Genomic DNA, 23,753 nt, shown 5'->3' with positions numbered 1-23,753 from the left:
CTTCGATTAGTCGACTAATCATTTCATCGAAAAATGTGTTAAAATGTTGAAAAATCACGCCAAAGGATTTTAGTTCACCATCATGGGAGAGTGTGTAAAGCTGCCAATATTTGAAAGTAAGAAGCTGCAGTAAGAGTATTTTGGGTACTTTTAAAGTACTTTTTTAATGAAAAATGACTCAAACCGATTAGTTGACTACTAGAATAATCACCGATTATTTAATAGTCAATAAGTCATTGATTAGTCGACTAATCGTTGCAACCCTAGTTGTGTTACATGTCAAGCCTTGTTTGCTTCTGGGGTGCCGGCAAGGAAGGAAAGGAAAGGTTTCTTGGATGCCAATATACTGTATAAAATCACATACTGGAGCTGCGTTATGCTGCCATTGTTCGGTTCTGTGTAAAAATGCAAAGGTGGCATAAAGGAGGGACTTGGTAGCAGCTCTTCTGCACAATCTCTGTGTGAAAGGGGCATTAGGGTGTCTTCACACTGGAATGGGGGGCTGAAGGGACCAAGTGTGAAAACACCCTGATGCCCCTTTTCCACCAAAATTGGTTTGTACGCATTTTTTTTTTTTTTTTTAAAAATATGCTAAAAATTGGACTGTTTTCCCATTGTCAGTAGATTAGAGCCGTGTACACAGCTTTGCAGCAGGCATGTATCCCTTTTTGTGCGTGTGTTGTTTTTGTATTTTTGGTGCCTTACATTCAACATCACAGACAGGCTGGAAAACAGGTTAGTAAATAGTAGAGAGCAGCATGGAGGCCTGTGGTTACTTCTTCTTATACATCTCTTACTCATTCAGTCCCTCTTTCAAGCTCGATGCAGACTCATTTGGATTGATGTTTGAGTGTTGCTCGGGTGGAGACAGATGGTATTTTGTGGTGGCGTGTCACTGCATCTCGCCGGTAAAGGGGCTAAAATTAGCGCATTCAACCAGGTGTTGTGTTTCCAAGAATGCCGATCAGAGTCAGAGCTGATAAATACACGTGACTACTGCAGACTTGAGTGTGAATGCCACTCTTAACTTTTCCCATTACATTAAAAAGCCTAATGTTAGCAGGTGTTACGAGGACCAAAGCACAGTCCTGTGAACTCTCTTGTCCTTTGATCCACTTTAAGAGGACTGACGTTGGTTTGTTTGTAAGAACTACATATGAAAACACCGTAAAGTGTCTGAGAACATCTCAGAGGATCTCAGAATAATTAAGCAGCATCTGCATCAGATACTTGTCTCTTCCAACTCATCATCAGCCCACCTTAATGCCAAAACAACCAGCACCCAAGGGTGTGCAGTTTGCCTTGCTGACTCACTGACTCACCCTGGTCCGACAGCGAGGATCTCCATCAGGATCTGTCAGTTTCCCCCCGTATATCACTGGCAGCTCCTCTGCATCAATGTACTTCAGTAACACCTCCTGCCAGTTAGCTGTAGAGGTAACAACAGTCATTTCATCAGAGAGGACGGAGGTCAAAGTGTTTCTGAATGGGGTGAAATAGTCTCTAAAATAAGATGCAGTAGGATGTGTGGTGTCTCACCCCCGAGGACGTGGATCTTTTGTCTTGTGTTCTCGCTCAGGAAGTGCTTGACGAGGTTGTAGGCCACAGGAAAGAGTTTGGGTGCTGCAGGAGACAAAAGTCAAAAGTGTAAACCAAATGTTAACCACCAAAATTGAAACTCTAGCTCTACAAAAGCCAGATATGATGATAGAGAATACAAACTCAGAAGCACAGTTTAAAGTACTCCGACTCATTCACGAAAGGACAGATTTACCTTTAATGACAAACAGCCTTTTTAGGCCTTCTGGGTAGTTGTCTTCAAACATCTGGAGGATCTGGTGACACAGAGAAACATATACTGTATTTGGAAGTGTTTAACCAACCTGGCCTCATGTATTTGTTTTGGGAGGTCTGTCTATTCTGTATGTGCGTGTCTCTGTACCTCTCCATATGTTTCTATCGCAGGCTTCCATAAGTGCTTCAGGCCCAAACCTTCTACATCATAGATCATGGTGATTGACTCTATGTTCCTCCCAAGCTGGTGACAAAAAAAGACAGGAACGTTTATTTTATGAAATTCATTGAAAAATTACCACTACAATATAAAAACAAAAGCGACTGTAGTTCAGGTGGTAAAGAACAGGGTGCCCGTTACATGCAGGGCTGGTGGTTCGTTCTTGGCTCAAAGTGAACTCGAGAAAGACACTTAACCCCAAATATAAGTCGCATTTGATCAAAGTTTCTGCCAAATGAACGTAAGAATCTAATGCTAATTTTATAAGGCATTTTTTGTTGATTGTTGCTTTCAGAGCTTTGAGCTCTGAACGTGTGAACAGGCGCACTGGATCTCTGTTCTGTGGTCTGTGGTCTCTTACCCTCTGCGATTGGAGGTCACAGTCCTTCTGCAGCATCTCACAGTCTCTGATCTTGGACTTGATGAAGTCTTGTTTAGAGGCAGACAGGAAGAGGCCTTTAGGATCTACAGGTCCGATGACGTCATACCAGATGGGACTGCCCTCGCGGTCGTGACCACACATCCCTCCTGACAGATACTTCTCTATCACCTGCAAACAACGGTCAAGTTAAATGGTTTTGTCAGTCACGTACTGGAATATTTGATGTATTTATTTGAAGAGAATCTTTCCTAAAATTACTCTGAAATACGCTGAACCTACAGAAGGTTGTGGTTTATAATGTTTGGGTGAGTTTACCTCTGGTGGACGCCAGTCGCTGAGTATTGTGTCTACTTTCATCTGTTTCCTGAACTCCAAATGCTGAAAGAAAAGAGGGGTGTGTGTTAAGTTCAGCAAAACTATAAGTATATATACAGAACAGTATATACACAGAGAGTAAATTAAAACTTGTTTTTTTTTATGCTGGAGGAATTATGTTTTTGGGTCATCTATTCATCCGTCCCATTCTCGTGAATGCAGTATCTCAGGAACTCCTTCAACAATGAACTGATAAGATTTTTGTGGTCATGGGTGGAAGGTCAAGATCACTCTGCTCTCGTCTGTCTCATTGTTGTGATTGCGATATCTCAAGAATAGTTCAAGGCGGTGGCTGGGCTCAGCCTTAGAGATAGGACGACAAGCACAGACATCCAAAGGGAGCTCGGAGTAAAGCCTCTGCTCCTTTGCGTCAAAAGTGTTCAGTTGAGATGGTTCGGGCATCTGATTAGGATCCTCCTGGGCGCCTCCCGTTTAGACTCACAAGTCAGTCTTTAGACGCTTTGCTTAACTAAAGACTGCGTTGTTTTAAACAAAGTCGCTGTAAGTCCTTCATTTCCACAATCTTGTGGACTGAGCACACGTTTGATAAAACAGAGTTAAATCTCTCGGCATCCATTTTCAAGCTCTCTGTCTGTTTGTGTCCTTACGAGAAAAGGGGGAGTGCACATTTCCGGGAGGGCGTGTCCTTTTAAAAAATGCAAGAGGCGTTGCTTTGTTGCCGGCCGTTTTCTCCTGTGTGTTAAACACACTTTAGAAAGGAGTGTCCCCAGACTATCAGAAGGCGGAGATCTCTGATTGTCTGGTGGCGAGACTACCTCCCATTAGAGGTGTTCCGGGCACGTCCCACTAGAAGGAGACCCAGAAAACACTGGAGGGATTATATATCTAATCCGGCCTAAGAACACCTTGGCGTCCCACGGGAAGTGGTGGAAGTTGTTGTTGGGGAGAGGGATGTCGGTGCTTTGCTTGGCCTGTTGTCCCTGTGACCGTCCGGATTAGTGGATGAAATGGATGGATGGTGGGTTTTTTGGGTTCACTTGGACTCAAGGATGAAATGATTAGAATTTGGTTACTGTAATATAATGTTCTGACATTTCTGGCCATTACTCAACATCTGAACTCTGACCAAATGTCTTCCCTTCTGTGCCTGATTGGTGACACTAATCTTTGGTGCCCACCTTGTAACTGTGCTGACTGTATAGATCTTCTGGGGCAAAGATGTGTGTGGAGCATCCATGTTTTCACAGACATGGATGTAAACTGTAAGTGCAACTTGGGTGGTCGCGGAGGCGTACAACCGTGAAGTGATCATTCTAGTTTACTTCCCTGGTAGTTTGTACAGTGGCGGATCCGCCCTGGCACAATGTGGTGATTTAAGTGGCTTAGTGGTTTCAGACAGAAGGTGATGTAAAACCTGCCCCATCAGCAGGAAGGGGATCAGTAATGTACCGTGCTGTGTTCACACTACAGTTAGCACATGGATGCCAACACATAGCTACAAAACTCAAACACACAATAAAGGCAAAAAAGATGTTTTAAATTGGCAAATTGGCTCATTTTGATTGTTTTGTTGTTTGTTAACTGTCTGGTCGATACATTTAGAAATTAACAGATAATTTAAACTGCTGGTGTCAGATATCATGAAGAAACCAGAACAATGTGGCTGTGGCGTGGGTGAAGGTCAGATGGGAGTGTGAGTTTGATAAGGTTTGTTCAAAGATTAAAGCTACAGTTACACAGTAACCATCTTGTTTTTTAATTTCTATTCCGATGTGCTGAGAGGCATTTCCTCAACAGTGTGACTGTTCAGTTTATCTTACATGCAGTATATGCCAGTATTTGAACGTAAACACAGATACAAGCCCTTTCAATGCATGACATATTGTTGTTTTAAATCAAGAAACAAATGTAAAGGAATCAATGTTAAGGGTGGTTAAACCTGACTAAACCTGAGAACCTCCAGTACAGTTAATGTTACCTGAAAGCCCCTTTTAAGAGTTAATAATCAATATATCTCACTATATAATGACGAAAACTCTGTCTGTGTGTCTGTTCCACGTTTTTCTCCTCACTGACTTGGTCAATCCATGTGAAATTTGGCACAGTGGTAGAGGGTCATGGGAGGATGCCAATGAAGCAATATTACATCAATTGGCCAAAGGGGGGCGCTATAGCAACCGATTGAAATTACAAACTTTGAATGGGCATATCTCATGCCCCGTATGTCGTAGAGACATGAAACTTTGCACAGAGATGCCTCTCCTCATGAGGAACACATTTGCCCCAAGAAAACACAGCTTCCGCTTATATAGATTTTCCACCATTTTGAATTTTGGGGGGAAAAAAAACAAAAAAAAACACTTCAAATGGATCTCTTCCTAGGAAGTTTGAGCGATCTGCATGAAACTAGGTGAACATAATCTAGGGACCAATATCTAAAGTTCCCTCTTGGCAAAAGTTGGAAAACTTACTAAAACTGAGCTTCTATAAGGCAATGAATATTGCGGAGGGCGTGGCTCATCACATAAAGGTGTAGAACATCTCAAGGGTTTCACCCATCACCACGCAACTTTGTAGGCATATGACCACACATAATCTGAGGGGACCCCTCCATTATTGACCCCATCAAACAAAATGGGGGCGCTAGAGAGCTCATTTCTTATCTAGGCCTAACCGCCATATGGATTTTTACTAAACTTGGTAGATATGTAGAACAGGACGCCTCAAGGTGACTGGAGAAATTTAACACGCAAGTGGGTGGCGCTATAACAACAGAAAAATGCTTAAAAATGGCAAAAATGCGACCGATCGCTGTGGCTCCCCCTGTGGACCAGTGTTGTTGTTTTTTTTAATTTTTGGTATGACCAAGTCATGGTATGGTATGCTGTATTCAATGGTTATGGACTAGTTTCACATTAACATTGACTCAAGACCCAGATATTTTTCTCAGGAGTTGGTGGAGAGCCAACAAGAGTTAAAAAGAGATTGGAAATTGAGCTTAGTTTCATCAGGTGGACAGAAACATGACTTTAAAGTTACAGTCTTGAAGATCTTAAGTGCTATATCGTAGGCAAATGGATTTTTTTGAGTTTCTTGAAGATGATTCACCGATCATCCAAGAGGCTTCTTCAGTGCTGAGAACTTAGCACTTAGGCTTACCATGACCTGGATGACTGCAAACCTTCACCAGAATTTTGAAGATCTGTGTTTCGTTCTCTTTGGTGACACCCGCCGCCATAAGCGATATTTGTAGATGCGTTTTTAGATCTCATTTCCCAAAGATCCAAACACTGTCTATTTGGTATCTCTTTGTTTGGCAATATAGGGATTTTCCATTGGCACTTTTGGCCATGCCAACTCAAACCATGCCGCGGTGATTTGCATTTCCATTACCAGTTTAAATATGCCAAATTGTGCTGAGTTGCTACTGAGATCAACCATCTCAGGATTTGGGTCAATGTGTGCCAAACTGTCTCAGAGCAGGTTGCAGTGACGTCAGATGGACTTGGTCAACATTCCGGTACGATTCAGTGATATTCAGTGTCTAAAGCCTAATTCAAACCAAAGAGTCGCAACACGACAAAAATGTTTAGAACGTTGCAGAGAAAAGTCATAAAGTGGCTGGTCTGAGCTCGACTAAAGCCGGTTGATTGTGTCACATGCATCTCAGCTGGTCAAATCACTGGCAGCTGGTTTTAGAACATAAAGCCCGTCACCTACTTCTACAGCCAATCGGTTTGTAGTGAAGTCAGCTGGTCAAATCGAAATGACTGCAGATGGCGTGTTCGCTGGCTGCAGCAGGTGCTCAGCAGCCACAAAATAAGCCTGAAAAGCTGCAAATCAGAACTGAGGTACAGAGAGTTGTTGCACAGAGATGATACACCATCTCATCTAGTTGCCTTGGTGTGAACTGGCAGGTTTTTAGAACGCTGCAGAACGGCGCATTGGAAGTAGTTGTCTGTTTCAACTCATCTCGTTGTGAATATTTGGTCTGAACTGGGCTCAACCCAACTCACGTAATACACAGTATGTGGCAAACAAAGACGCAACAACAGCTTGAAATGTGATAATTGACATGCTACCAACAACAGTTGCACTGTGCAATGGTAAACAGCGCTGAAGAGGGTGCTGCTTTTAAATGTCATCGACTCAACACAAGTGCGTCATCTGTTAAAGACACACCTTCAAGTGAGTAGTCTTGTTACCTGCTGGGCTGCCGTGCCGAGTCATACCGAGTCATACCATGTAAAGCCCAGCCAGCACATGTATAAAACAGAGTTAATAGTGACTGTTTACTTGCAATGCTAGCAGAGACTAAAAATAACAGTACACCACTTTTAAAAAGTGACTTTGTTAGCGTTAGCTCCGTCTACACCCACCCAGTTCCTAACTCTGCTAATGCAAGGGCTTTCATCACTGGGCTACAGACTCAGTCTCCACTGTGTTACCTCACTCAACGATAGAAACTTAATAGCCATTCATTTAACTGAAAATCTTTCTGATGCTCTGTGTGTGCTGATTTGTGGAGGTAGGCAGCTAACGATAACATCTTTGTAAGACGACAGTATGTCAGAGCTCTGTGTCAGCCAGTTTGTTGTGGACTTCTTTTGACCCCTAGTGGACACAAATCTGTTAATGCAGTTTTAAGTTAGGTGGCTGTAAATCTTACTCCATCACTTTAAGTATTCATATAATCCTTTTTATCTATATCTTATCTCCTCGGGCAGCTGTGATGACTCAGTTTCCCCACAGCGAGCCGTTACCACACTGCTCCTCTCTAATCTGCAGCCGCCCCTGAGCTGATAAACAGTCTGTGCTGGTGCTAACTGCACTTTCACGCACAACACAAATTAGTCACCGAAAGAGAGGGCATGGAGGATATAGCTCGACTTTCAATTCAATACATGACTTGAACAGAGCGGCTGAACATGTTACCTTTCGCAGCATGGCCTCTGACTTCTGCACATTGAAGTTTCTGGCTGAAAGAGAAAGGAAAGTGAAAATAAGACAGACATCCATTATCCATAAATGTTCTTCAACCACAATGCAGAGAGGGACAATTAGAGTGAAATTCCACCCGACATATTGTGCTATAAGTGTTTTACAGAGGGAGGAAAAGGGAGGGGGGGGCAAAAGACGAGGAGGAAGATATACAAGAAAGGACAAAGTGTACAAACTAAAATAAAAACTGAACCAAATCATAATGATAGTTAATCACATCCTGCAAACATGTCCTGTAAAGAAGTGACAACGTATGTGATAACCAGGGCCACACACAGAAATGGCTGAGCCCCTGAAAAGTTCCAGTGTGTTGGTTTTTTAATTCTTTTTCATTTTCTTGCAACACTTGTGTAGCTTACAAAAAAATGGACTCATTAATTTCAAGAGAGGGGGTTTTCATTATGAAGATGGTTTAAAAAAAATTTGGTCATTGTTGCTGATGTTTAGGGTGGACATGATTATCCTCCTGAGGGTGCCGTAGCATTGTTCCGACCTCTCGTTGTTCCGACCTCTCATTAGTCCGACGTCCCGTTGTTCCGATATGTGATTATACTAGGCTATACTGTATTTGTGTACCATAGAGGATCAGCAACACAACAAAAGTAGGCTACTGGTCGAGATACAAGTGTCATAAAGAGGAGAGAATGAAACACCATAACCTCCTGTTATTAACTCTGGGGTCGGGGTTGTGTGGGGAGCTCGCCGCGGTGCTGAACGGCTCCCGGCGGGCGTATTTCTGCCTTGATGGTGCGCCGCGACCGGCTCTGGGTCAGCTGGGAAAGGCTTGAGGTGAAGCAGGCTCACAGCTTATGTGTTTGTCACTTTCTTTTTCATTTTAACCCACACCATGATCTTTTCCTGACCCTAACCAAGTGGTTTTTGTGCCTAAACCTAACCAGACCTTAACCACAGGGCGTCATGATGATTTCGGAACAATGGGACTTCGGAACAATGGGTTTAATATGATCGGAACAATGGGATGTCGGACCAATGGGCAGACCCCCTCCTGAGACCCGAACATTTGTTTCGTATGCGTTTTCAATTTTTCCTAGCTATTTGAGATAAGTAGGACCTGATAAGTATAAAAAAACCTAAACATTGTCAATGATAATAAATTAAGTCCCAGTATCCTCAAATGAGACGATAATAAAGTCCAAATGTCCTTCAACAAGCTGATGAAAAATTCCCATTGTCTACCAACAAGTACTTTCTAACTAACAGTGTCTTATCTTGTTATTGTTGCTAAAATTAGTCAAATTTGTTGCCATATCAAACTACAAACATTATTAACCATAAATAAACATGTTTCCATCATTAGATGTGATCAGGTTTTGGACCATGTCCACTTTTGTGTCAGGGTCGGCTGCAAACTGACTTGGCAGAGATGGCTGCCATCTTGTTTTTACATGGATTAGTGTATTGTACTCTTACTACCACTAGATGGCACAGAAAAGTGTTCACGAACGAGAACGAGAGGTCCAAGTTAAGCAGAATGATGTACGAGGTCAAGTAAACCCAAAATGAGCGGCCCTGGTGATCATATTTGAACTCCTTAAAAGGGCTAAATGTGTCAATCATTCAGTCTGTGAAGTTGTGAAAGCGTTAATCTTCTTAAGAGATTAAACTTTTGAAACAACAACAAATATAAGCAAGATTTGGAAGGGCAAGGTCTGGAGCACACTGTTACAGTTACAACTGTAGCATTTAATAAAGTGCAGCAACTAATATTCCTGTCTCATTGTTTTGCCTGTTGAGGCATTAGTTGAGGCATCTTTGTTCAAACAAGAACACTTTTTTTTTTTTTTTTTTTTTGACAAATGGAGCGACGCCCGTGAGCTACTTCAATTCGAGCTGCACTGATTCATACACACACATCATACATCACTCTGCATGTCATCTACAAAACACACCCTCCCAATTTGGCAGACTATTTAACAAAATAGAATATTTTAATAAAATATTTAATCATCACTTCCCAATATCTCATGTAAACACATCTGTGGGGAGTGATGAGGCTGGAGTCTAGACGCCAAACTCTATTTTCTGCTGTTGAATTGAACATTTAAATGTGAGTTGCCTGACTAAAATAGCATCAAAACATTATATTAAAGTAGGGATGCACGATAATGTCGGCACGTCATCTGTATCAGCCGATATCAGCTTTAAAATGAACAGAATCTGGGCATCGGTAGCTTAGTGGATAGTGCTGCTGCCCATGTATAGAGGTGATGCCTCGCTGCATGAAAATGTGAACAGCATGCCAACAATTATACAAGACTTTAAAAGTGTAAAAGAGACTGTAAAAGTCTCTTTTAATCCTCCAAGGTGCCCTCTCCATCCACAAATGACACAGTGGAACAAATTTTTAGGAAATGCTACAAAACCTACCAAGAATCAAAACAAAAGAATCTCTTAAATTATATAATTGTCATCGCTACCCTCTGGGAATAAACTTGTATAACATCCAAAAGACCTCTTCCTCTCTAATGTATGAAAACCACGGTGTCAGTATGACTGATCCAGAGCACAGCGGACACACAGTTCACTGTCTTAATACTCCATCTAAGGTGATTAGCTCTGTGGCTGACAGTCTGGTGGAAAGGCACAATAGTCGTATTGAAGGGAGACTTACAACTTACTCCTGCAGTGGATTATTCTGCACCTAATGCTGCAGTCTGGCACCTTAACTAGGGCATAGTGACTTAATATTACAAAAGCACAGAGCAGACTCTGGCAGATGACCAGGCTGTGTGTTATTTTAAGTTCATAATAACTGTTATGCTCTGATCAGATCATCTTAATGGTGGATAATAACAGTGATTTATAAGGTCTAAAAACTAATTATATACACACTGGATGGATGGATGGGTGCGTCTCCTGCTGCTTATAACATAGAAGTGTATTCAACTGTATAATGAGGTTATGTGTAATTATTTCTCAGGAGTAGAACAGACATTTCTTTGTTTTTAAGGTTATATCAAACTCAGGGTTGCTCCTAAGATAACTGTGCAAATGCAGATATTTGATGGTCTGACATAACACTATCTTAAAGGGATAGTTTGGATCTTGGGGCTGCATGAGGTACTTATCCATAGTCAGTGTATTAGATACAGCAGATGTCAGTCAGCACGCCCCCACTTTGGAGAAGCAGGCTGGGATAATGCCAGGGCAGCCAAGAAATGTACTGCTGTGGACAAAACAAATTTTAACCACCAAAAAAGTCCAACAGGGCCTACACCACTTTACTAGCTAGGAGACTGATACTGTTCAAATGGAAGGAGGCTTCACCCCCTACTTTTGCATGTTGGATAAGAGAGGTCATGCAGTCTTGGAAAATTAAAAAAATTAGATACACTATGAGAGGAACGATATCTAAATTCTACTCAACATGGAGGACCTTTTCAGACTTTGTGGAGGAATCGGATGCTCAGTTGCTAGCAGAAACTGAGTAAGTCACAATTCAGATCTACATCTCTTTTATCCTCTTTCCCCTTGTTATTTTTTTATTTATTCATTTAAAAAAATATTACACACACACACACACACACACACACACACACACACACATATATATATATATATATATATATATATATATATATTATTTATTTATTTATTTATTTATTTTAGATTATTTTTTTTTAATTTTTTTCTAAAACTTATTTTTTGTTTAACTTTTAAGTTTTTGTTTTTTTTTTAGTTATTCTTTTCTCCTTCATTCATTTAGTTTAGGGTGGGAAGAGTCTGTGTCGTGGGTGGGTAATGGGAGGGCTGCTGAATGTTGCTGCTGTTATGAGTCCATTGCCTGCTGCATTGACTGTATTGTTTGTTATAAAAACTGAAAAATAAACCTTGATTTAAAAAAAAAAAAAGTCCAACAGAAAAAAAAAAAACACCCTAACAATTTAAGTGTACGCTATATTAGAGCTGGGCAATATATTGATATTATATCCATATCGTGATATGAAACTAGATATGGACTTAGATTTTGGATATCGTGATACTCTAAGTGTTGTCTTTTCCTGGTTTTAAAGACTGCAATACAGTGAAGTGATTTAATTTTTGAACCTACATTATATCCACATAACTGGTGATTATTTATCAAAAAAAAAAAAAAAGTCATGTCGGAGATATTTGGTCAAAAATATTGTGATATTTGATTTTCTCCGTATCGCCCAGCCCTATGCTATATTTTGAATGTTGTCACTGCTTTACCTTGCCACAGACAGCCCTGTCCGGCGGCCTCAGTTCCTCCATCAGTTACTTTGTTTGTGTTATTGTGTAACTTTGCTGAATCCAAACTAACCCTTTTGAGTGTCAGAGTCACACAAATATGCAATAGACTAACTGATCGAGGCAGCGGCAGACCTGCAGCTCCCATGTTCTGTTGTGTTAAATTACTGTTTTTCTCAATGGAGTCTGGTTGAGCACTTTATAGCAACTTAACCACTGTCTGATTGCAGCTGTTTAAATATTCTAGATATAGTGTACACTTAAACTGATATTGCTGCTGCCCCTTTCCACAGCAGCACATTGTTAGACTTATGTGGTGGTGCTCTTTTTGCGTCTCCAAACTGGGGGCGTGTCGACTAACATCTACTGCAGGTATTACATTATCTATGGAGAAGTACCTCATCAAACCCCACTTCAAAAGATCTGATCCATCCCTTTAAACTGTGATAGAGTTACATAATGTAGCCAATATGAGGACGAACTCAGTCAGGATATTATCTGATAAGATTTACTGTAATGATACCATCTTTATCTCCCACAGCACTGGTGCAGGTTTAATAAAATATGCAGCAACAGTGCACTTTGTGACCATGCTGTGGTCTTTTGAATCATCACACTCGTGGCCCTTGGTTTCAACCTTTTAGACAGATTAAGATAACACATAGGCGAGACATTATGTCATGTTACCTGACTGATATGGTGAAGGCATCATTCTTTGGCAGTTGACAGCAAAAATATACATATCTTTTATGCTGCACAGGTAGCTAAAGATGCTACAACGGCTACATGTGAAGAGAACACAAGCTAAAGTCAAAGGAAGAAGGAAACAGTCACAATATTTTTAGTAATCAAAATGTCTGAATGAATACATGTGACCATGATGTTTCAAAACAACTGTCTTGTGACTAAAACCAGACTTCAGTGGTTCTCATAAAAAACTGCTGCTTGCAAAATCAGTTTCACAGGACAAAATGTAAACCAAAGTGTCCTGACATAATCCAGTGAAACTGATATGCCAATTTAAACTCAGTCACAGCCTGAATTGGTGTCATTTACCTGACTCGCCCTTTATCTCTTAAGGCCCTTTATCTCATGGTGAAGCATGTCAGAGATAAATACTGTATGGAGTGAAACTCATCTGAGGGTAGACTTAGAGGACATTTGTTTAATTGGTTCCACTAAGGAAATGAGAAGTGTCATTGGCCTCGAGTACAAGACTCATGTCTATCATATGACAGAAACAGGATCAAACTGGATCCATCACACAGTTAGGCTTTGTGATATAAATCACTTCACTCACAATATCATGGGAAACATGAAACCTTTACATAGAATGAATGAATAGAGCTACGCCCAGTTTACCTTAGATCATGACCCGAGATAGTTTTGAAACTTCATTCTGGATATGCTTTTCTCTACGGCAAGCTGCTACTTCACCTCAAAATCAGTTCTTGAAACCTTTTAGTTTTGCTGTTTAGGAAGCCATATTTTCACAAACAAAAAACATTGAGTACACAAGAAGTGATGGACAGACAACTCAAGAGGCCTCAAGTGCAGCTGGGCTCAGATCCATCAAGTAGCTTTGCTTTGCTGCACATAAACTGGTGAATTCTAATCTAATTTTGAACCAGGCCTAACTTAGTTTTGAATTTGGCCAAGCAGCAACCTCCAGGGCTGGAAAAAGCCAGTGCATTAGTTCCAAAAAACTGTAGTTCCTTGATTTGCCGCTTGAGCAAACAAAACCATGACATAATCCCACATTCCCAAATGACAGACTTAGCTGTAGCTGTTGATTTTTCAGTGTATTTTTAGGTCATGAAAGGTAACGCTTTAGTCGCCTAAAAAGTTGTACTACAAGTTTGGTTTGGTTGTACTAAAAGACCCTCCAAAGAGTGGGATGTTCTGTTTTTCCAGTAAGTGCATTTTGTTTTATAGTTTTAATCCCTTTTTTGCTAGTGAAAATGATCACAGTTAACCATAGACTATAACACCAGGCCCCAAGGAAGTGCGCCAGGCTTTAAAGCCAATTTTACCTGTGGCCAAACTACAATTTCCAAGTCTGTCACGTGATGCCAGTTGAGCAGAACAACCTCCTTGAAGTGACTTGTTTCACTGTCAGAATTTGATCCATTTGGTTCAGTAACATTCGGAAAGTCCAGAAGAACGACTCAGTGAAATCATTTTATCCCCATTTAAGCCCTAAACCAGAAGTAGCTGCTTGGTTTGTAGTGCGCTTGCTTAATGGACCCAATGTTGCAAAAGCAGTGCTGATCATCTGGGTGATTTATACGCAGCAGTTGAACTATTTTGGCTTCATGTGCCACTGAGCAACTTTCATAGGCATGAACATACATCCATGGCATACAGCCATAGATGCTAACCAAGCTAGCAGCTAGTGTTAATGCTGTTCACACAAAGAAAAGCAAAAGGCTACTAGTCATTTTCAATGAGAGCTGGTGACATGAAGCTACAAACTGACACCCGACACTTGTCGCTGCTGATGGGGAGCTACGAATCAAAGTTGAGCTGGACTAAACTTTTTCAGCGTTCCAATGACTCGGTGAAGCGTTGGTTCAGTTCAATCAACTTCTTGAAGAGGTGGTCTCGGTCTGGCAGTTCATTTGTGGTGTTCCGACCTGGATGTGAAGCAACTGCAGTCACATGACACATTGTTTGGGTTAAACATGAGCATGTTACAGTCCTAGAGGATTATTAATGTGCACCTCCTCCTGTACTGCCTTAATATGCACATTCAGCACATCCAATGCATCAAAACATTGTTTTCTAGTTGGGGCCGCGCCTCGTTTTCAAACTGTATGCTCTGACTAAAATGAACAATGACAGCAATATAGTCCACGATGAGCAGCGCTAAAATCAACCTGCGTAGTTGTCCCTCCATTGTGACATTAGAAAGTGTCACATTTATCTTGCAAGTGTACTCTTCTTCAACGTTTGCTTTACTTCCTGGATTTTTCCCACATGGAAATTCTGACCAATCAAGAGCAGCTTTCTCACACAAGGCATTTGATCTGGTCCTCTTGTAAATGCTGCCGTGAGAACGTGAACCAACTCTAGGCAATTATACAGTTTTGTGACAAAATTAGTCTCAGACCAAAGCAAGACAACTCTAGGTCTGAAAGCAGCCTTAGTGAGATGACGCTATGCTGCCTTTATGTTTTTGTGTTGCACATGGAGATATAACGGGGTGGCAAAATGTGATGTTAAAATGGGGCTCAGACATTGATCAAAAGCCAAATTTTTTTGACCAAGTACAAACTTTCGATGGCAAGTAGCAGACACACACAAGCTTGTGATGACGTAACTGATCGTACAGCTTAAGAGATACGGTAAAGGTGGGAGAGAGAGGGGGAATGACATGCAGCAGAGGGCTGCAGGTTGAAATCGTGCCTTTGCCCCTGCAAAGGCCTCAGCTTAAATGGGGCGCACACTCTACTAGGTGAGCTAGAGGCCGTTCCAATAAACCATCATTTCCTCGAGTCTTAATTAGAAGGTCAAAGTCAAGCTCCTTAGTGCTCACTGTCATTTTATTCACTAGCTTTTGTTTCAAATCAGTGGACTGCACTGGGCTGTCCTCAAACAGCTTGAATGGAAATCATCTTTACATTCACATTGAAAGGAAAATAACTTGAACCATTCAGAGCGTACATTGGCCAAACAAACACCTCATTGTCTGTGTTTGGAGCTGTGACGCTGAACTTCACCGCCGCCATGATCATTTAGTTCGGCTTCATTAGAGAGAACAATGTGCCTTTACTGCCCCTGAACTCTTCTTACGAAACAAGTTTGGAGGGAACGTTCAGGGAGCTTGAACCCAGAAGAGCAACAGGAACACGACAGCTGAGTGTCTCCTGGCAGACGGGCTGTCTTCCATCGTAGTGCACCTTTAATGCGATTAGCCGTGGATTAGCCTGAGACACAGAGTGCTAGACCTCTGCTGCAGAACTAATCACAACAAGGCCTCCTTGAATCACTTGCTTCAAATTTCCTCCAGAGTCTGAACCCGTAAACTCATCAGGGCTTCTGCAGCATTCACCAGGTTCAATTTAAGACTTTAGGACCTTTTTCATCCCACATAGAAAACTATTCAGTAGCTTTTTGACTGTTCATACTACCTACTAGTAGGGACGATGAGGCCAAGATGTATTTCTTACCATATCACATTTTTTTCAGAACTTCTGTTTATACCAATAATTTTCCTTTGATATGATTAATCAAATTATTACAACATGGACCCAGATGATTAGTGGAAAAATTAGAGATGGATTAATTAAATGATGACACCATGAGCTTCCCAGTTACTGTACCAAGTAGTAGTGATAGTGTTTGCAGATGGTCTGATGTCTCACTACAATACCACTTTTAGTTTTTGGGTAAATAGCTCCTGACAGACCACGGTCAAATAGAGGAAGTACTTTCTGAAATTAAATTTAAGACGTAAACTTAGTTCAGTGCTTTTTATGACCTATGATAACCTCTCCTCAGCTCACCTGAGGAAAATCAGAATTGGGGAATCAGTCACATCTTATTTGGGAAGTTAAAAAAAAAACCTTGTGTCTTCCTGATTTAGTTTATCTGCTAGTGAGTAACCAATCACAGACCAGGCGCGTTGTTTCACTTGTGGTTTGAGCATCGTGTTCAGGCGTGAAAACCATGAGAGTCCATTTCTCAAGCCCTGCAAACAAGAGTGTTTACATATGTTGCACCATGTCCTCTCGTGTAATAAACCACTGCAGCTTCTGCTTTTTGCACAATTAAAACACCAATGACAGATTTTCCCTGCAAATGCATGGAAATATTTAACAGCAGGTCATCACACATTTTATACTGAAGGAGAGGGATCATCATGGGAGAGGTTTTGCTGTTTGGGTAAAGGCAGCAGGTGCCTCACGATTTTTCAACTCACCCCTGAGCCAACGTAACAGGAAGTGGTCATGCTGTGCAGGAAGTTGAGGAAGAATATCTTGTATCCTCTCTCGAAACTGTTGACAGAGGAAGGACAGAAGAAGAGACGTGTGATTGACACATTTTGTTGATGAACCAAAAGAGGATTTGATACAAGAAGAGACTTTGAGGGAAATTTCAGTCCTTACAGACATAGTTTTGAACCTATAGGTTAAACAAATGCAGCACTTTCCTTTGTTTAAAGCTTCTCACTGATCTCAGATTAGCAGGTTTTATTTCCTAACACTGCTCAAACTTGTGACTAATTAATGTAATGTTGAACAATGGATGCCTGTAAAAATGTGTTGCATGGGTAGAAAACAAAACCACTTAGGTTTCACTACATGGCCTACAGTATGTGGACACCTGTGTGAGGACACTTGAGCATTAGAGCTGCAAAATAAACTGCCAGTTTTTTTCTTGGTACACTGTTTGGTTTGGCCCCAGTTTTCATAATTACATTGCTCGTTTTGTCGTGCCAACAGTCAAACACTCAAAGATATTTAGTTTGCTGTAATATAAGACGCAGAATACCTGCAAATATTCAAAATTGACAAGCTGCAACCAATATATTCTTGTTATGGTTGCTGAGGAAAAGACTCAAAGAACTGTGAAACCACGAGCACTAATCTGCCTTTGCTCTTCTGGTTTTAGGTTTTTCTCAACATTTAGGAACCTGGCTGCAGGGATTTGCTCCCAGTCAGACACAAGAACATTAATAAGATGTTGTGCAACAAAGTCTGAGTCTCAGTCAACATTTAAATTCATCCCAGAGGTGTTGGATGGGGCTGAGGTCAGGACTCTGTGCAGACATGTCAGGTACAGTGAAGTGCACGGGTGCATTGTCATGTTGAAACAGGAAAGTTCCCAAACTGTTGCCACAAAGTTGGCAGCGCACTGTTGTCTAAATTATATGTATCATTATCAGTACTAACACATCCCCATTTGGGGTACAGCAACTTCTCTTCACTGTTTAGCACGAGGCACTCTCTCTTGTTTATCACTCATAACTGTCCCCATAAAACAAGGGCAGGTAGGAACCAATTAGTTCATAACCAAGGGAGCACAATGACTCCACTTAAACACCGCACATGAAAATACATATGAAACAATACACGAAATACTATAATAACAATGACATAATAATTTATCAGTAACGCAATAATGCTGAATCTGTTACTACTTAAATATAAATAATGTACCCATTAATAAATGTCACAGTAACTTAAGTAATAATTAACCCAAAAATATAATGTGTGCCGTAATTATGGTTACAATACTATGAGCAGGTGCGTCCACACAGCTTTGGCCATGTAGATGTTCAGATAACTTTAGTTTTATGATGAATCACAGTAAATCTGACTATTTATAACATATGAATCATGTGAAAACAGTGGTGTGGAAGTGACCAATAAACACAGGCACTATAAAGTACAGACATAGGACAGCCTTTATAAAGAGTTTGCAGCCAATGACTTCACTGTGACGGCTGATACGTAATATAAAATGGGGGTGGGGGAAAAATCGATACAGCATAGTGGTGCGATATTTGTCTGGCAGTATCATATCGTCACACAGTGCTCAGTATCGACTACAGAAGCTAATGTCCACTACATTAGCTGTGAAATGAACAGACTGTCAACATCAGATTTATCTAATAAGATAAAGTTTTCAAAGTTTTCTTCAGGGGACATACATTGCAACATATTTAACATCACTATAATCATGAGTCATATCGTGACTCATGTATTGTGATAATATCACATGGTGGATCCCCCTAACACAACAATGGCCTAAATAAAAAGTGCCCTGTATGTATGGCCCACCAAAGGTTCCAATGCAGCCCTCTAGATGACTTTGCACACCTAATATTGATGCACCTGAAGGCGGAGAGGTTTCAGATTTCAGGAGCAGTTTAAACAGTAAGTAGATACCTCATTTAAAATGCTATTAATTAACAATAATTGAAGTTTGAGGGTACATTTGCGAATTATATTTTGTGTTAGTAATCTGAATCTGCAGTGTACCTTGGGATCAAAGATAACAAATAAAATGTGGCCGTAAAAAAGTATGATACCTGCTTCCGAAACATCGTGGGAAAGAAGTAGCAAAGCGTGGAAATACTCATGTAAAGTACAAGTTACTTAAAGTTCTACTACAGTACTTGTAAATATATTTACCTTCCACTTAGGGTTGCAGCGGTATGAGATTTTAACGGTTTGATTACCTTCTCAGAAAATATCATGCTCTCAGTTCTCTAAAATAACTATAAATACTTTTTGTGGTCAGATTTTAAAGATGCTGCAGACTGGAAATGGTTTGTAAGGCAGAGGATGACTTGCTTCTTCAACTGCTTCTGCTTTAAAGGAAAATTATGAAAAAAGTGCACATGTAATGAAAGTGAGTAGTCGACTGATAATTTTTCTGAGGATATTGCAGGCTGTTCATCATCTGGTTTGTAAATGGATGTTTTCTGAATGAACTAATTTACACTTAATAAATTGAAGGAGTTTTTATATATAGGTTATGATGTTATGGTTTCACTGGTCCGGCCCACTTGAGATCAAACTGGGCTGTACGTGGCCCCTTAACTAAAATGACTGACACCACTCAAAAATGTTGGTTTCATTGCTGAGACTGCTGACAGCCTTGTATATGGGCCGCCTGCTCTATCCACTAAGCCACCAACACCCCTCAAAGAGATTATAACAAAAATAGAGTTAAAGTCATCAAAAAGGAGCACTGTCATTTGCTGCCTTAGTTTTGATTGATAGTAATTGTGGCATCTTATTTATTAGACTAACAGAGTTTAAACACTGAATTGTTTCATTAATTAGCTAATAAACAGAAAAGTAACAGCAATTCTGGTAATCGGTTAATCATTTTTTAAATCCTTTTTTTCCTCCTTATTTAAGTGAAAATTACGCCCTTGCTTTGAGAAGGCATCCTACACTGAAGGTGTAACTAATGGCTTTAGTAATTGTCCAAACATAAATAAATAAATAAATGATGTACCAAGGTTTTACAGATCAGTTACAGGCCATTAAAAAGAGGAGGTGACAGTTTAAAGCTGCAGCGTTTACGCAAGTAGCCGATTACCCTATCAACTAAATATTAATCTGCAATTACTCTGACAATCAGTTAACAGTTTTAGTCATTTTCATGTCAAAATGCCAAATATTTGTGAGGATTTGATGCTTTTCTTTGTCACATGCAGACTGTTGATGGGACTAAATGAGCTACGGGAATAGATTTCCCTGAGCTGTGGGGAATTTTAAAGGCCATTGTTCGCTATTTTCTGAGATTTTACACAATAATTCATCGCTTACTCAAGAAGATAATGAAAATAATTATTAGTAGCAGTCCTGAGAAAGTCACAGTTATTAGAAACCAAAAGTTGTTCTCAATAAAAGCTTATAACTGATCTATAAAGCATTATTAAATGATTAGTTAACCATTCATAAGTATATAATTACAGCTTATAAACTCTTTATAAAGTTGTTGTATTATTAGAAAGGGGTACGAGAGCTTATATAATCAATATTGTTGCATCCTGCACAAAAAAAGCTCTATTATACAAATTCAATAGCATTTTTAAAAATATTTTTCTAGTTTATGTTCTTGACTTTTGCAGCTTTTGACTTTTATTTCCCCTTAATATGTTAATTATATGCAGCAAATTCCTTGTGAGTGAAAACCTACTGGGCAATAAACCTTATATTGATTTTTATGCAACAGGTGCAGAGACACCAAGAAGGAGAATTATGGTATAGTGACAGGCCTCTTCAATATACAGCACAATTATTAATAACGTTATTACAGCAGCCCTCACCTGCTCCAGCGCCTCAGCCTGTTTAGGACTGAGGTCCCCGAGTCTTCCGCTCATGTCTCGACCAGCAGATGCCTCACGGATCCAGACAGAGCTGCTTCAAAGTCAAATGAACGGACTGACGCACCGAGAGAGAAAGAGCACCGTCACCGTGAACCGGGACAGGCGGATTCTGTCGTTAACGCCTCCCCGATGATGCTCATTCGCTTCCCGGCTGCAGTGTCGTGTTGTCCCCGCGGTCAGCTGCCTGCAGGTGGCTAAATGGTGAGAGGATGATGAAAAAATGTAAACACGACACGAAACGCCCATCAGAGCTCCAGTCCAACCAGCTGACTCGGCCAAAGATAGGAGGAGACATGACAGGAGGATCACTCCTGTCGAAAAGGAGGAACCAAAGAGAGGAGAAGCCCCGCCCCTCTACAAACTACAAACTGTTTGCACCTTTAATTTCTTCTAGTTATTTGGGATCAGTAGGACCTGATAAGTATAAAAAAACTAAAAATAGTCAACAATAATAAAGTCCCAATGTCCTCAAACAAGTACTTCCTTATTAACAGTGTCTTAGCTTGTTACTGTTGTTAAAATATGCTAATAATTTTGTTGCCATAGCAAACTACAAATATATCAACTAGTCCATACAGTTTCCGTGATTATTTACAGCATACCATACCATGACTTAGTCATACCAAAAATTAGAAAAAACACCAACATTGGTCCACAGGGGGAGCCACAGCGATCGGTCACATTTTAGCCATTTTTAAGCATTTTTCTGTTGTTATAGCGCCACCCAGTTGCCAATTAGAGTTAAATTTCTCCAGTCACCTTGAGGCGTCCTGTTCTACATATCTACCAAGTTTAGTAAAAATCCATATGGCGGTTAGGCCTAGATAAGAAATGAGCTCTCTAGCGCCCCCATTTTGTTTGATGGGGTCAATAATGGAGGGGTCCCCTCAGATTATGTGTGGTCATATGCCTACAAAGTTGCGTTGATGGGTGAAACCCTTGAGATGTTCTACACCTTTATGTGATGAGCCACGCCCTCCGCAATATTCATTGCCTTATAGAAGCTCAGTTTTAGGAAGTTTTCCAACTTTTGCCAAGAGGGAACTTTAGATATTGGTCCCTAGATTATGTTCACCCAGTTTCATGCAGATCGCTCAAACTTCCTAGGAAGAGATCCATTTGAAGTGTTTTTCAAAAAATTCAAAATGGTGGAAAATCTATATAAGCGGAAGTTATGGGTTCTTGAGGCAAATTTGTTCCTCATGAGGAGAGGCATCTCTGTGCAAAGTTTCATGTCTCTACGACATACGGGGCATGAGATATGCCCGTTCAAAGTTTGCATTTTCAATCGGTTGCTATAGCGCCCCCCTTTGGCCAATTGATGTAACATTGCTTCATTCACATCCTCCCATGACCCTCTACCACTGTGCCAAATTTCACATGGATTGACCAAGTCAGTGAGGAGAAAAACGTGGAACAGACACACACAGAGAGTTTTTGTCATTATATAGTAAAGTATTACCCTGGAAATCCAGAGTTCTCACGAGAGCACAATTTGAATTTGCTCAGCGAGTCACTCTGGCAATCAGTAATGATGCTCATTACCCATGCCGTTGGAGCCGAGCTGCACCAATCACATCGGTGTATCTGATATAGGTGAGCCAGAGGCGAGCTAAACAGATGACAACAGCACTGCGACGGCAAAGTCCGGAATCAGTCAGTAAACATTGCAAGATGGCTACGGATGAACACCAGCTGTTTGAAACGGCTTTGGCCGCTACAATGAACGAGTTAGACTTTTGGTCTTGTAAAGTGATAATCTGGGAAAAATCTAGTGAAAAATATGTCCAATATCTTTAGCATTTCTTTAGATAAAAACCCACTCGTCCTGTCACTTGGGAAAATACCACAAGAGATTGATGAGAAAGATTCTCACCTGTTTTTAATAATCTGGGTAGCAGTGACATACCTTCACATTCTCTAAACTATTATAAGCACAAAACAAATTCAAGGATATTTGACAAAGCAGGTCAGGATATGAGAGGATGTGGGACAGATACGTAGCAACAAAGCAAGTTTTTAGGTCAGGTAGTTTCTCAGTTTGAATTTTTTTACTTAGTGTTGTTTATTGCAGGACCCAGAGCACTGGAGAATGTGAGAGAGCACAAATCATCTGTTTTAAATAATAGATTATAATCCCCTTATTGTCGTCAAATGCTTAATTGAACACATATGTAGTCATTATGTTAAGAGACTGTAACTCAGTCACTCATAATTTAATTAATTAAGAGAGGAAAACTATTTAACTCAATTATGGCATTTGATGAAATTAATTTAAAACATGCTACAAAATCAAGCACTGGGTTTATAGCACAGTTGACGAAATTGTGGACAAACTAGTGAGTGATTCATCGCCAAGTAAAGACAATAGACAATCTTCAGTGTGAATCCGAAAATCTCGCACATGCGCGTGTGCAGGAAGATTTTAAAATTAAATTTTTTTTTAAATTATATTTATTTTATTCAGTCATCGAATTGTTCCCACCAGTTACTACCATACTTTTTAAAACTAATATTTTTTTTCCCATTTCAGTAAAATTTCCTCAATTACTAAATTACACAAGGGCTCAAAGGAACAAATAAAGGTTGTTTCGTTTTTTCACAGCTCACTTACACATGACATCGGACAATGGCAGTAAAAATTAAGTTCTTCTTGTGTTAACAGACGTGAAACGCCGCTCTTGATGTTTTAAATAAGGCTTTAGCGGTACTTATAGTGGGTCTGAAACGTGGCTTTAAAGCGAAAAAGGAAGTACGGCATTGTACTCTCTCAGTGTTACATTCGTCTTTGGTTTTATAAAGTCAACGATCAACAATTTAAATCTAAATTAACGAAATGACCACTTATTTCACGCTAAATTTGTTGTTTATTTAGGTTAAATAACTATATTATTTCTAATTTATTAAATTATTGGACTTAATTTCTGCGCGTA

At 40.3% G+C, this 23,753-nt stretch overlaps 1 protein-coding gene across 1 annotated transcript in view; it reads right to left on the bottom strand.

The window, feature by feature from the left end:
• Positions 1-20,994, bottom strand: part of LOC125890120 (SEC14-like protein 2) — a 29,352-nt gene extending 8,358 nt beyond the window's left edge. Inside the window, exons 1-9 of the mRNA XM_049578603.1 lie at positions 20,761-20,994; positions 16,891-16,966; positions 7,668-7,711; positions 2,712-2,774; positions 2,376-2,564; positions 1,943-2,038; positions 1,775-1,835; positions 1,540-1,623; positions 1,323-1,429 (exon numbers count right to left, since the gene is read on the bottom strand). Of these exons, the coding sequence (XP_049434560.1) occupies positions 1,323-1,429; positions 1,540-1,623; positions 1,775-1,835; positions 1,943-2,038; positions 2,376-2,564; positions 2,712-2,774; positions 7,668-7,711; positions 16,891-16,966; positions 20,761-20,814 (774 nt within the window). The 5' untranslated portion in view covers positions 20,815-20,994. The remainder of the gene's footprint in view (positions 1-1,322; positions 1,430-1,539; positions 1,624-1,774; positions 1,836-1,942; positions 2,039-2,375; positions 2,565-2,711; positions 2,775-7,667; positions 7,712-16,890; positions 16,967-20,760) is intronic.
• Between the last annotated feature and the right edge of the window lie 2,759 nt (positions 20,995-23,753).

Source organism: Epinephelus fuscoguttatus, linkage group LG6 (genome assembly GCF_011397635.1).
Source record: "Epinephelus fuscoguttatus linkage group LG6, E.fuscoguttatus.final_Chr_v1".
In the NCBI taxonomy this organism is placed as follows: Eukaryota; Metazoa; Chordata; class Actinopteri; order Perciformes; family Serranidae; genus Epinephelus; species Epinephelus fuscoguttatus.
This window is presented reverse-complemented; position numbering and strand designations above follow the sequence as displayed.